The 15479-nt window shown below is 37.6% G+C and overlaps 1 protein-coding gene across 3 annotated transcripts in view; it reads left to right on the top strand.

The window, feature by feature from the left end:
• Positions 1-14938, top strand: part of CRPPA (CDP-L-ribitol pyrophosphorylase A) — a 127285-nt gene extending 112347 nt beyond the window's left edge. For 2 of the 3 annotated variants that reach the window (XM_082752185.1, XM_082752190.1), the window contains one exon: positions 11986-14938. In XM_082752185.1, the coding sequence (XP_082608311.1) occupies positions 11986-12090 (105 nt within the window). In that variant the 3' untranslated portion in view covers positions 12091-14938. The remainder of the gene's footprint in view (positions 1-11985) is intronic. The other variant, XM_082752189.1, reaches the window with a different exon arrangement.
• Positions 14939-15479: the final 541 nt, after the last annotated feature.

The raw sequence follows: 15479 nt of genomic DNA, 5'->3' as shown, positions 1-15479 counted from the left end.
AGAGAATGGAAGAATGGAGAGTTTGGAACAGGTAACATATTTTAGAAATTATTGTTATTTCCAGATAGGGATTCGGTTCATATCCCTAGAATGTAGTACCTCAGCAGTAGCCCAGAAGAGAAGTCAGAGATGGGACATAAACTGCATCTAATGGTCACCTAAATGTTGTCATAGAAGTAGAATTTGAGTAATGAAATATATAGGAAGGATATTCAATGTTACGTGCTAACATAATTCAAGAATGTTTTCAAATTTCAAGTGTGTAACTTAAAGATAAGTATTTAAGTTTTATTCTGTAGTCAGACTCTCACAAAATGATGAGGTGATGCAACTAAAGAGACATTTGCAAGCAACTTGCTATATTCAATGAAGAACATCAGATTAGGGAAATCTGCTATCAAATCCTTAACAATGAGCTGCTGGACAGCCACTCCTTCTCACCGTGTCTCACTATCCAAAACACTGACATTTAAGTTACTTTAAAGCTTCTTTTGAAGGTTTCAGAGATCAGTTTGAAAGCAATTACATATTAGATCATGCATAGCAAAATGTAGAGTTTGAAGTTGAATTTCAGTCTCCGTAGCTGCAAAGCGACTGGGCTGGTAATACTGTAGTTACTTTGGTTTGTATTTCTGTAACCAAGAAATGGAATGTGGCCTTTACCCCACTGCACTGATGTTATCATCCGAAAAGTTTGGAAGCCACAAGACTGGGATGTGAACAATAGAACAGCACATGTGTACACATAGTTTGTCCCTCAGAATTTCTTGGTTTTTATTTATTTCTTTCCCCAAAGGAGAAGTTTTAATTTTGTTTTTTTAACAGACTATAGAGTTTTTCTTCTGAACCATCTCAAATAAATTATTTGTAATCAAGAGGAATGTTTCCAATCAATTAGTTACTGCATCCGTGTGCATGTATTTCAGATTATTCACAGTCTGTAGGAGTTGTATAATGAAGATTTTAAGGACTGAACAGAACACTTATATTGAAATGGATGCAAACATGCCTCTGCTTTTTTTGGAGGGCCGGATATCTATTATGCATAATTTTCTGCATGAAGTTAGCACCTAGAGGAGGGAAGAAAAGTGTGCCTTACACTGAGATAATGTAAAAAAAATGCTCACATTTCCTCTGCACTGGTTTTCAGCATTCCCGGGTAGATTCAAATGCATTGCTCCTTCTTACTGAAGACCTTCCTGTTTTGTTACAGTCACAGTAATTCAGTCTCCCAGTTTTTCTTTATATCACTATAAACCACAGTCATGAATTGTATATCAAAATTATGTCACAAATTATGCAAAATCTCTCCAACATATATGTATGCAGAATTCTATAATCTGTGGTAGCTAAGGCATTTCATGCATTGTTCCGCGTATTAGCAACTTAGAGGTTTGCAAACTACTGTGTTCGTTTTTCTTCTTGAAACATGTAACAACTAATCTATGTTTTCAATATTATATGGAACAGAAAGGAAAAACCTATAATTTTGAAATATATATTGTTAAGTTTAATATAAGATATGTACTTTTTGCTCTTACTGAAAATTTCTTTGAAGAAGCATTCTATTGCCTTCTCTCTCCCCATTAGGTGGTTTTTGTCAGATCAGAAGTAAGAAGGATAAATTGTGCTCTAACAGTAAAGAGACACATTTGGATATGTGATTCTTACCTACTTATAATTTTATGATTACACTGATGACCTCAGATCTCACTGAGTAGAAATGTGCTACCAGGTCTTTGAAGATTTTTTTTACTTGCAGTGTATGACACAATTTTCCTATCAGATAGAGCCTCTGGCAATGATAGTAATCTCTCCTGATCTTTAGCAATGGCACATCTTTTTATATTTTGAAGATTGAGATAGTTGGGTACTTAATTTGAGGGAACTGCTACACAGTGTTCGTATGAAACTTACAAGTTTAGGAAGGATTTACAGGTTTTAGGAAGGTTTTGACCTTCCTAAAAGGAGGTCAAAGACAAGAAGCAGTTGTCTCTGACCTTCGTTCCTATACAAGTGTGACTTGTCTGAAATCAGAATTCATCTGGATGTCACTGTAATATTGTAAGGTACTTTTTATTACTGTATTGATATCTGTTTCTTTTCTCTTAGTGGCAGTATAAATGTTGAGGAAAAGGTAAAGGATGATGATTGTGAAACTGAATCATCCATGAGAAAATGTCTGATGGATAGTGTGGTAGCCTGGAACATTTTCATAGTTTAACTCAAGTAAAATTATATCTTTTTGTGCATTCAAAAATACATAGGAAAGGAAGATCTTTCCACTGAATTGCATTAAGTAAGTTGGAAGAAAGGGAAAAATATTTTAATGTGGACTACTGAATGAACAAACTAGAAGCATTGCTCAACTTATTGGAAAAACTCTCTGAGGAATTCTGTGTGACCCTCGCTTTCACCTCTGCTGTTTCTTCATTTCCACTTTCTCCTAGCTTGTTCCCTGATCACTTCTCTTGGTCTTCTCTACAGTGTTTTTGCCTTCCTACATACTGCTGGCTTCCTGTAATTTACCTAGGGCTAGTCATCAAGTGGCACTGAGCTTCAAGGTGCTATATTTTTCAGCTTATAAGTAGTAGGAGAAAAATGGCTTAAAGTCTGCTATATGGATTTTGCTCTGCTACTACTCCCCTGTGTGAAATGCATTCATACATGATCCAGAGTTACTCCATTCTTGGTTGGTGCCTGGTGCACTACAACAGTCTGCAAGTGATTTGCATGACTGGGTGTTATGTTTTGCAGGAGGCCAGCACTGCTTTACCCGTTTTCCTTTATGCGTGTGTGTGGTGGGTCTGCTGTGTATTCCTGGCTGCTTGCAAAACTGATCACCACAGTCCATCAAGGTATTTATAGACTCTTGCAGTGCAATAGGCAGCAGAAGATCCACCATGCATACACACAGAGGGAAACACTATTATGTGCTGCTGCTGTGTGGAGGAAGACTTAAATCCCACTCCCACATTAATTTGTCAGTGCCATTGGATTGATCCAGAGTTTACTGAAACCAGAGGAAAGACTTGGCCACGGCTTCAGTCGACTTCAGCCTAATCTCAGTTTTTTAGCAGTTTTCAGTGGTGATTCTCAGAGAAAGCTGGCGTTCTGTGCCTCAGGAGCATTTCATTTTTCCTATGTTGATAGTAAGAAGCGATTATTCCATCCTGCTAAAAACTCTTATGGTGTGTTTTACAAGGTTACCAGAGTGCTATCTCATAGGACCTGTTAGGTAGAACAGCAACATTCATTAACATTAATACATTTCATATTATAGTCTTATTTGGTATCATACCGTATTAAGAGACCACCTCTAAGAAACCTCAAACACGTAATATACTTCCAAGTTTGCAGACTACCACATCTTCTAGATGGCTTATTTCTAGACCAGTCACATGCAGGTGGCAGAATTGGCTGCTAGCTCAAGCAATAGGTGGCTTTCTTGAACAAGTTAGAGGGAAGATGGTTGACAGATGCTTGTGCTGTCACTGCTGGCATACTCACCATTTTCAAGAGCTTAGATCAGACAGTGGTAAGCACTGAATTAAAACTTTTGCATAAGCTGCAATGACTGAATATTCTGAAAGTGCTCTTTATGACAACTTTTTCAGAGATTTTTTTTTGGCCCAGATTTTTATATTGATTATTTAGCATGATCATGCTAACATTTTTTCTTACGGGAAAAAAAAAAAAAAAGCCCTTGGAGACAACAAGAAAAAGGAAATACAATGCCTAGGTCTGCAAATGACAGATGCATTGGCTGTGTCTGCTCCATAGACTGCCCATCTCCTTTACATCAAAAGAATAAAAAACCAGCCAGGCTTTGGACCAAAGGTTAGCAGTCAGCTCTCACTTGCTCCCTAGGCACCTGGGGTGGCCTCTAGGCTGGAATATTGTCATCCCTCTCTTGTGATACACTCTGTCCATGTAGATTGGGTCTCTCTCCACAGGAATTTAATCTTGATCCCCAAACTGTGGGGCATAGGGCAGCAGACTATTAATCACCTCACACAAAGAAGGGAACTGAACCCTGGTAACCTACATGTTGCAGAACATAAAAACTTGAGCTGTTTCAAAACTTCCAATTTAGGAGAATACTGTCCATTCTATTCATACTAGAGAAAGCAACAAATCCTATTTGTTTTGTTTTGTTTGTTTGTGTTGTGGTTTTTGCCTGTTTCTTTGTTTTAAACAAAAGAATGACATTTACCTTCAGTTTTAAATCTGAATCTTTGGTTAAAAAATATATGCAATGGCATGGGGACGTAATCTTTACAGACTCCAGAAAATGTAAAATACTCATCTATTCTCAGTGTATCTATACTGTCATTTTATGCATTGATGGCTTTAAATTTTCTTGTGATAAAATATAAAGATCCTGCACTTTGGCTACAACAACCCAATGCAGTGCTACAGTCTTGGGGCAGAGTGGCTGGAAAGTTGTGCAGAGGAAAAGAATCTAGGGGTGCTGATTGATGCTTGGCTGAACATGAGCCAGCAGTGTGCCCAGGTGGACAAGAAGGCCAACAGCATCCTGGCTTGTATCAAGAATAGTGTGGCCAGCAGGACCAGGGAGGTGATCGTCCCCCTGTACTCTACTCTGGTGAGGCCACACCTCAAGTACTGTGTTCAGCTTTGGGCCCCTCAGTACAAGAAGAACATCAAGGTGAAGGGCCTGGAACACAAGTCCTGTGAGGAGCAGCTGAGGGAACTGGGGTTGTTCAGCCTGGAGAAGAGAAGGCTCAGGGGAGACCTTATTGCTCTCTACAACTGCCTGAAAGGGAAAGTGTGGAGAGCTGGGTGTTGGCCTCTTCTCACAGGTAACTAGTTATAGGACTAGAGGGAATGGCCTCAAGGTGTACCAAGGGAGATTCAGGTTGGAAATTAGGAAACATTTCTTCTCAGAAAGAGCAGTCAGGCATTGGGATGGGTTGCCCAGGGAGGTGGTGGAGTCACTGTCCCTGGGGTGTTCAAGGAAAGGTTGGACCTGGTGCTTTGGGACATGGTTTAGTGGGTAATAGTGGTGGTAGGGTGAAGGTTGGACCAGATGATCTTGGAGGTCTTTTCCAACTTTAACAATTCTATGATTATATGATATGAGTCATGATTGATGAATAGTGCAGGAGAGAGTGAGAGATTCAGTACAGTCTCCCATACTTATGCACAATTTCCCTGCATTTGGGTAGACTGTAGTATGGATATACAGCTGTTTAACTGCAGGAACTAACTCAGATATATCAGAGTTTATACTAATAGGTGCATAATTAACGAGACTCCATTAACACAGCCATGACTTGTTTTTTCCAGTGCTACTCACATCTCTTCTTAATTTTCCATTTACATCCAGAGCATCTAAATCTCTAAATTATTTTTGTTCCTATCCACTGATGAGGAATTGATTGCATTTTCTTAGTTCAGAAAAGAAGCAAGGCTGTGTATACAAAGGTTGAGTTGTGAACCTGCTGCAGTGATACTGAACCCAGCTACCTATCTGAACTCAAATGCTACCTTATTCATGTATTTCTTGAAAGGAAAGCTAAAAATATTCAGAGAAATATCTTTCTTATCTTTTAGAATGATCTGCATAGCTGTCTTCTTATTGAGGTAAATTGTTGCATTGATATTATGTATGAGATATGACTTATCAATAGATCCTTTGGCACATGGATTAAAAATCTGATGTGAAAACATTCTAAGAAGAAAGGAGATTAATTTGTAGTGTTACACAAATGGAAATTGCTTTAATATGTAGATGCATGCCACTACATATCTTGAGTGGAAAAAAATGCTCCTTCATGAATCTATGGTAAGGTTTGAATAAACACCAAACCATTTTATATTGTTGATTTCTAATAGTTAAAGACCATTAATCTTCCCAGATCATATTTTAGATGAATGAATGAAGAAATTTTCAAATGTTGAGGTTTTTGAGGAGAGATTCTCTACTCAGTTTCTCTGCATGTAAAACACAGTCAGCCTGTGGCATGAGGTGAGTTTTGGACACACCTGGTTTAGCCTTAGCATAACTTGCAGCATCCAGTGGAGTTTTAAATTAATAGCAGCTTCTCTTGTCCTGCCAATGCAGTGTTTTGCAATGTGCTTGCCAGAACACAGACTCTTGCAGCCATTTTCTCTTCCACTCATACCCTGTGGCATGCCTGGTGTACACACAGGCTCACCCTGCAAAAGAGAGAAGTGGGCATGCTTCATCAAGCCATCCTCCTGCTGGTTCCCAGCTTTTTCCATGGGATGGCAGGAATCTGAGATACAGCACGAGTGCTATCTTGCAGTGTGGTTCATCTCCATGTCTTTCACTTTGTCATGCTGAAGTGGTTTAGAGGGAAAGGTTTCCATAGAGCAATTGATTTTTTATTTTTTATTTTTTTTTAACCGACTGTGTTTTTGTGGTAGCTATGTGGTGTCTGTGCCGCGTTCTGGGGGGTATATTTGTTTGTAGGTCTATGTATTTTTCATGTGTTTGAGTAGAGAGAGAAAGGCACAACTGTCACTTCACAGTGATGCTCAGGCTACATCTGTAATGGCAAGTAAAACAGGCCAGGGATGGTTCTCGCGTCCTAAGGCTAAAAGACACAGCATGTCTCATGTGCATATGGCTAAGTTCTCTTTTTCCCAAAAGAGGGTGGCCTCATTCAGACTGTCTCCTGGGAGCAGTCCCTGGCCTGTGCTGTCCCCTGAACCATGCCCAGCCATTGTCTGGGAACATGTTAGCTGGCAGGAGCCAAAACTATGCCAGGGAGCCAGCATACAATAGAGCAGCAAGGGTGAGGGCACGCCAGTGCACCAGCACATGCCCTGGCCTCTCGCCTTTCCTGGTAAAAAGGCAGCTGTATGGACGTTCCCTAGGTTTACCGCTGTCTTTAAATCATGTTTTCAGGTTTTCTATCTGATTGGGGCTAGCATCACAGTCCTATTCATGAGTAAAAACAGAATGCAAATAATGGAACATGGCTGTCTTATGCTTTTGGAGTGATGCAGTAAAAGGCAATGGTAATACCTACAGAGGTCTTTTTTGAGAAAGGGGAGTATGTGTTTTTTCAGCTATACTTAGATTGAACTAGTACATATGTAAATTGAAATGCGTGTATCTGAAGTTCCAGCTGGAAAAAAAAATCCTAAACAGATTGAAGCAAGGAAATGAATCGTTAGGGGAATGTCAATAAATATTCAGATACCCTCACAGTTTCTTAAATAAATGCACATTTGTGAAATATCACATTGCATGTTCCAAACACAACTTTAACTCTGTCCCTGTATGCATTTCCAGTCTTATTCTGCAGACCAGAAAACCCCTACAGTCAGTAACTCTACATCAAATAAATTCTGAATATGAGTTATAACTATCATACAATATGGTTATGTTGGAATATTTTTACTATTTAATAACAGACAAAGTGGATATTTTATTTTGGAATCAAAGTGCTGTTATGTGGATTTATGGTTTATAAGGTTGGCAGTGTTTCTGAGTACTTTCTTTTCCAAAGTACATAAATATAAAGTGGTAAAAGTTTTGTTTTTAGCTTATAAATGTAGTTAATCATCTGTTCAAACAATAAAAAAATTCTATTTATTAATAGCCAAGAAATGTTAGGGGGTTTTGGTTTTTCTTTTTTACAAGAGACTCATTTAAGTCAACTGGATGAAATGAATAGAGAGTGAATATCACAATGGTTTAGGGGGGATAATAGCACATCAGTTGATCATGTGGAACCTCAGCCATTAAAGTCATTAAAATTGTTTCTGCCTCTGAGTCTGATTTAAAGGTCATGATCTTTTTTTAAAGATTTCGTTGATGAGTGAAAGAACTATTCGTGTTTGATCCATCCAATGCATGCACGGATATGTATTCACTGACTAGTGCACTGAAGTATGTTCTCTTCTTGGAATTCGCTGAGCTGAGCAGTGGGTGGGCAATGATGTGGGAGCGCTCTTGTGGGCTACATGAGGATTTGTATTGCTCGTTCTTTTCTGACATCCTGCTTTTTATCGTGGTTACAATATATCTGAACATGTCAGACAATTAGACATGTGAAGACCTGGTTCTGCTAGATTATTTGACTTCCTGCAACTAATAATGAGGTTTTTGAAAGATTTAGTACTATGCCATTGAATATAAAAGAGGTTTGGAGGCCTGTATGTGCAATGGAGTTAGGTGTGGTAGATTAAATTTGTCCTGGCATCCTTATTGAAGCCTCCCTGTAGGCACTATCAGCTGTAACCAGTACTGTTGCCAGAAATAACATTGCAGTGTCAGAAACGTAGGTGTTTTAAGGGTATAGCCAGGAGACTTGTTCACTTATTTGTTTAACCGTAAATTAATAAAGATCCACAAGATTCATTTTCTTTCCTGGGTTGTTGTTTAATTCTGTCATCTAAACTCTTTATATTCTTCATAAACACTGTTGGCTTCCAAATTGCCTATATAGGAAAAAGTGGAGCATCATTGTGTATATTGAAAATACCTGCTTAAATGTGCAGTAATGGCCTAAAAATGAAATAGTTTCTTCACAGGATTCAGAAGAAGGGAAAGAATACTGAAGATAAAACTTAACCATTGCATCAGTCAACATTTTCCCTATACTTTAAGCAAAGCCTTCTCTTTCAGTTACTAAGATTTCTTTTTCTGTTTGCTTATTGGTGATAGTAAGCACTAGAAATACTTGTCAAAAGATAAATTGTAGTGCACAGGCCATGACAACTAGAAGCTACAGTAGTGGTTCCTAGGATGAGAGCATGTTTTGATTCTCAGAAGGATACAGGATATACAATGATTTAGGAATTCCTGGAAAAGTCCACCGCTGTGTGCTATTTATATTTACTACCTCTTTCCAGTAATGCTGTGACTGTGGGAATAAAGCAAGTTCAAGTCAGCACACGCTTAACCTTTGGATGACTGATTTCTTCTTCACGCCAAGACCTGGGACCAGGAGGCCCCAGTGCCGGACTGTGCTCAGCATGCGGGTGACCCTGGGGTCGGGCTAGGACAGTGCTGCCGGGAAGGGGCGACAGCACAGATCTAAAAGGAGTGACCCTATGACAAATGCTCACACTTTTGAGAGCTGCAGTATATTCTTCATTATAAAATTTAACCATATAATTGCAAAAAAAAAAATTAAAAAAAAAAAAAATATATATTTCCTTTCCTGTTTTATTTGTTATCTTAAATAGGATAAAGTATATTTGCTTAAAGAACATAGCTCTGGCTATTTCTAAAGACAGACTTCCAAGGACAAATCCTGTACAGGAACCAATCCTGTATGACAGTTCATTGTTCCTGCCGTGGTATAGACTGATTTTAAGAAAGACAAGAATTAGTAAGTTTTCTAAATATTGATAATAATAGTAGTTATAATCAAAGTATTAAAAATGGGATAATGGTAAAAGCTGTAAATGCATTTTTATTTCTGCCTGTTCCTTAAAAAAATAAAAAATAAAAAATAAAAAATCAGGTAGGTTTGTAGACCACTTCTTCACGCATGTTTCTGTACACATTACTGTGCCACATTGCCTGGGTTGCTAATACTATTCATATTTTTTTACGTCTTTCCTTCAGAACATGGAAATTAGCACTAAAGCCTTAGTTTTAGGCTTAGGTTTATAAAAAGCTTTTTTCAGTTTACAGGAATCTTATAGTGTCACTTTGAATCCCTCCTGTGAAAGCTAAATTTCTTTCTATTGCTTCCTTTTATGTTCAAAAACTTAAATAATTTATTACTGCAAAGGAATGTGTACTGAATCCAGTAACCAACAGAGGATGTGGAAAGATTTATTGGGAGAAACATTAAGAGCATTCCTGGCCAGGTGCATTTTTTTTCTTTTTTTTTGAAATGGGAAAAAAAAATACACACCTCCAGCCAACTTCAGATATGGCTGGAAGCCTATTTGGAATTCCTAATGTCTGTAGTTGTGAAGTGCTTCTCAAGACAAACTGAACAAAAAGTGATGAGGGGTGCAAAGAGGCTGGCGCTGCTGGAGATCAAGAAATGTGCTGCTAGATCTTGACAGTGATTGCAGTGTTCGCTGTCTGAATGGGTGCATGCACATAGCTTCCATTCTCCTTGTATGTTATACAGTGATTTAGAGCCACGAGAAATGAGGATGTGAAACCCCTACCAAATCTGAGTAGTGGGTGTGGAGTTCCTCTTTGCACCTTCAGTCCATGACAAAAGATGGGTGGACAGGACCTCAGAGTACACTTCTGCACTCCTTGCTGAACTGAATTCCCCTGGATTGCATAGCTTGATGGAGAGCATCGCTCAGTACATAGCAGACACTATTTTAGACCAGTAGTAAATAATTTTACTGGATGTTAAACAGATTTATGAGGAGTGTAATCTTTTGTAAGGGAATTTTACAAACTGAGCCAGCTTACTTATTTGATGGTTTTTAGGATAAAAATCTAGTCAAATGCAAATATCATTTTTCTAGCAATGATAAAAGAATCAGGTATAAACTATTTCTCATTCTACCTATTTACCTCTCTGGCTTTTTTATCATCTTTTACACAAAGCACATAGCTAATAAGAATATGATAACATATGATTCTACAAAATGTGGGGTGTTCCAGAGATATCTTTCCTCTATGCATTTTTCCTTCAGCCCCAGATTCTAAGTCTGCAGCTCCCCTTTGTATTAGCTGATTAGGCATGTCCCTACAGCCTTATTCCTTAAAAACAAACAAACAAACAAAAAACCCCACAGTTATTAACATTATTATTATTATTTTGTTTAAGCCATTTCCTCTTTCTCCATTAATCCAAGTTTCTTAAAGATGTCATCTACAAGTTCTTCCTTAATACAGCATCTTAGAAAATTAGTGGTGAAAAGATATGAAGTCAAACTGTTCCATCTTCCACCCTAGGCAGAAAACTGTACCTGCTCTACATGTATCCATGGTGTTTTACAAGACCCTAATGATGAAGTTTCTTAATTTGTCCAGAAACCTGTTACTTTGTATTACTTTCCTAACTAATTTTTTATATGGCAGTTTAAGTCCCTTAAGCCTATTGCTTCCAATCTTATCCATTACAGATATGGAGAACAGCCCTTGCTTTCTCTTTGTGGTTCACCTTTTGTATTTGAAACTTCTAGATTCTCCCAAGAGTTTCATAGACCTTTCTTTTTATCTGTTGCTTCACATAAATTGTTCCCTCGTATTTCTCTCTCCAGGGATATGTCTACACCTGACTGCACCTATTGGTATTTTCCCAGTGAGCAAATGAAAAGGATGCTGAAGCCAACCTTTTGTAGTTAATGCAATTAAGAGAACTTGGCAATTTGACAAAGGGCTTTTTCAAACGTGAGCTGGAGAGCTCAGTTAGAAGCATGTTATCAAAGTTTCATTTTAGTGTTTCTACCTGTGTTGGTCTCTGTAGTCACCTATCAAAACCAGGGCACTTTTAAAGTTATGTGACACAGTTCAGCCTAAGCTCCTGAAGTCCCAGTGCTTAAACACCTTTGAGTTTGTGAGCTTAAATAGCTTGTAGAATAGTGATGGGATTCAGTACGTACTGAAGATATGGGTCTTTAAGTATGCTACTAAATTCAGTCCTGCATTCATCTTCTATGTTTTAAAGCCCCAAATTTTGACTACCTCTTAGATTTTAAAAATCAGTTAGGAAGGAAGTGATAGAATCAGGCTTCCATTTTGCTTATCTCTGGGTAGATCACATTAATTCCAGCAACTATAATACATTGCCTTTTAAAAAAATATTTTCACTTTTTAGGTCATTGTGGAGATTGGAAAACTGATACTGCTACAAAATTCTGCTTCCTTAGAAAAAGTTTTTTATTTTTTTTCTCCTAATGTGAATAAATGTTTAGATTTTTTTTTTTCAACACTCATATGGTAATTTTGTATACTTGAAAATCGATGTTAAATATTTTTTTTTTCCATTTTTTTTAATGTGTTGCTTTCCCTGTTCCCTTTTTATTATTATTATTATTTATTTTTTTTTGCAGGACCATTTCTCACTTCAGGAGACAGTAAATTCTGCTGCGGCTCTGACCATGGCATTAATAAAGGACAGAAACCCTGAGCTGATTGGCCAGCTGTTGGTAGCATAAGACCATAAATCATTTGTAGCTTTTGGAAGTGTTTTTTTTTCATCATGCCTTCACCAAAGGTCTTGAATCATTTTACCCTTTGATGAAAACTCTGGATTTATGATGTTTGCTATTAAGATCTTTTAACAACATATTTTGATACTTTAAATACAAATCTGATATTACGTATAAAGTGCACAATTCATTCTGAAATACACTTGTTTGTGAAGTACGATCATTTAAAAAAGTGCACAGAGGATACCAAAATGTTCGGTCTTCACGCAGAATTGTCTTTAACCCATGCATGTATGTTGTACTCTAGGACTGCATTAAATTAATTAATCCTAAAACACAGCTCTCATTCTTTATATGAAATTATTTTAATATTGCTGCTATACATATTAATGAGTGTGGAGTTTATTATGTTGTATAGCCTTACTGATGTCAGTAGAAATGCACATTGCAAGCAGTGTTTGTCAGGTCAAGTCCCTGTCCTCCATGGAGTGAAGGGTAACAAAACAAAGGATGTGCATGGGGGCATCAAAGTGCTATAGCCCAGTTTTCCAGATAAGGAATGCTTTGGCTGTAGCACTCCTTAGTGCTAATACTTCTTCCAGTACCCATGTGCAATCATTCAGAAGTAGCTCCAATTGCTTCACTGAGTACTGTATTACACAAACTCTGTATGTGTGTATGCATGTGCATGCATGTGCATATGCATGCTAAAAAGAAAAGGGATAAGACTGAAAAAATGTTATGCAATTCAGTTTGTAGGTAATGGAGAAATAGGAGGAATCTGTTAGCTTGTCTACAAGATTATAATTTTAATCTCTTGCTGTTTACTACACTTATGTATTAAATTGTCGTAAAGAGTATTGAGTGTCATGGGTTCAAATGTAGGCTACATTGATATTCAAGTGTGGAAATTTGGGACAGAAGGGTAAAATGGTGAATGGCTATTGCGTTAACTATCTCCAGGCATCATAACCACTGAAAGCAGTGCGAGAAAAGGACAGTCCCTGAAAGCACTTGTCCCTCTCTATACATCAGGCTCAGGAGGAATTACAGCATTCCTTCAGCTTGTGAAGGCCCTGGGTTAATGTCTTCCATATCTCCAGTGACTGGAACAGGGTCTTAATGAATTAGCCCCACCAGGTGTCCAGTGAGCCTCCCCTTCTGTTTGTCCTGAGTTTCTCAAGTTTTCCTCTGAAACCAAAAGTATCAGCTACTTCACTACTGCTGTGCTTTCCTGAAGACTGCAGCTCATATCTGGACATGGGGGACTTGTAGAGAATTCACAAAATTCTCATAGATCCCAGATGTGGAAAGTAATTTAGCCAGGAAAATTTAGCCTGGTCTTAGCCAGTACAATGAAATAGGCAGGTCAAGTAAAGTGCAGAATGTCAGTCTAGGCATTCAGGATGGATCCTTCTCCATGCTAGATAAACCTTTGAAAACCCATCTTGAATAAGGCTTCTGATTTTGACTCAGAAATTTGTCTCTCCGTAATCTACCAATGGGTGTGGGAAGTTCTTTCCTGCAGCTCAGTTCTTCAAACAGGCAGAGGGAGAAAAGCTCTGACTGTTGTGGTTCAACAACAGAGGGTGACAATGCCTGTGCTGGCTGAAGGAGTTCCCCATCTCCCTTCCACTGCTCCCCCAGGTCCCACTCCCTCTGGTGCACAGAGAAAGGTTTGTGAGGGAGTTAGGGTTGGACTCCATCCTCTGTCCCCTTCTCTTTCCCCCTGCTTCTTAAAAAAAGCCTAACAATGGCCTAATAAGTTCTGCTGAGACACTGTCTGTCTATACGTCCATTTTAAATCCAATTCAGAAGCTGATGTTGATCCCAGACTTCCTTCATGACACACATTGTTAGCTAACTGTTCTGGATCCAAAGCACACATTTTCTTCCACACAGGAATCATCCCAACACAACTAACAAAGGTCTCATGCAACATCTGCTTCCTTCTTTGTTTCTCTCTCCTCTCTAATTTGATTAATAATTTGTCCGTTGCTGGCATTGTACAACATAAGCATTCATATTAGCTGTATATGGCTATACAATGGGCATATTTTATTCATACAAGTATATTTATGTCTGTTCGTATGCAGAGTAGTCAGATAAATGAAGAAACAAAGGATTTATTATTGGTATTCATAATTTAACAGGACAGCTTTCAAAAATAAGTTTCTGAATTCACTTTTACTTTAATAAATTTGATGAAGAAATTCATCTCATGGGCTTCTAAAAGACACAATGAAAGATATTTCCTTGACTCTATTTGCTTGAAGACTAACGTACAATCTGTGATGTATTTTCCTTGCATAATAATAAGCAAGTGAATTTAGAAAATCCTTTATGTTTTCCATCCACTCACAATGTATGCATTGTGATACAGTCTTAGCACTGGATTGTGTGTAACTTGTCATTTGCTTAAACAGAACCTTTTACTTTGTTGTGTTGTTTTACTTAACTCATTATCTTAAAAGGATTTAAATCCAATTTAAAATGTTACTACAATGAACTGCTGTAAAGAGAAATGATACCATGGTTGTTTGTGAGCTTATTTTGAAGAGAGAAAAAACAAAGCACAGCAAAAAAGTAAGTTTAAAGTAATTGAAACTAACCTTAAATAAAAGATAATGAGATTAATATACTGTTATTCATAATATTATGGATTTGTTGTTGTTGTTTTTTTAACAATCTTTTAAATAATCTGCAAACACTGAAAAATCTATTATACAGGAAGCAAATATACCACCAGCAGAACTACTAAAACAGATCATGAAATAGTAGAACTGCTTTAAAAAAAAAAAAAAAACAAAAAAACTGGACTGTGATTAATGCTATTGTGTATCCAAACCAAAGTTAAATGGTCTTTTGGATGATTGTTAATACTTACAATGGGAATAAAGATATAAAATGAAATTAAGAAACTGATTGATTGTTTTTGGTCTGCACATAGCAATACTTCTCACAAATAGCTATATACATGAGAAACTTGGCAGCCTTTTGTACACACATGCTGTTTTGAATTTAACTAGTGAATCAGTCACCACCCATCTCGCTTTGAACATTTGGACAGAGATAACACAGAGTAAATAAAAGCTCAGACTCTGCCAGCCTTGCTTACCTTACTCCACAAGCACTCTAATTAATATACTGTGGGTAAAGTGTTCACTAGGAAAGAGAATACAGGATCTGGCCCTAAGAATGTTTTTTGTAGCTGCAAAGTTAAGTGAGTTAGATTTGTATATTGAAGCCAGCCCACTTCATGCAGTAACTGAAATTAAATTACTTTTTTTCTCTTAGATCAGTTAATAGGAGAAAATGTAGCTACAATCAATTTTTCTTCAGTTTTCCAGGTGACCTAGCTTGAAAAAGATGGTTGGATGGTTCACTAAAAAAGG

Source organism: Aythya marila (genome assembly GCF_965140915.1).
Source record: "Aythya marila genome assembly, chromosome: 2".
Classification (NCBI taxonomy): domain Eukaryota; kingdom Metazoa; phylum Chordata; class Aves; order Anseriformes; family Anatidae; genus Aythya; species Aythya marila.
Note: the sequence above shows the minus strand (reverse complement) of the source record. Positions and strands in the feature narration are given on the sequence as shown.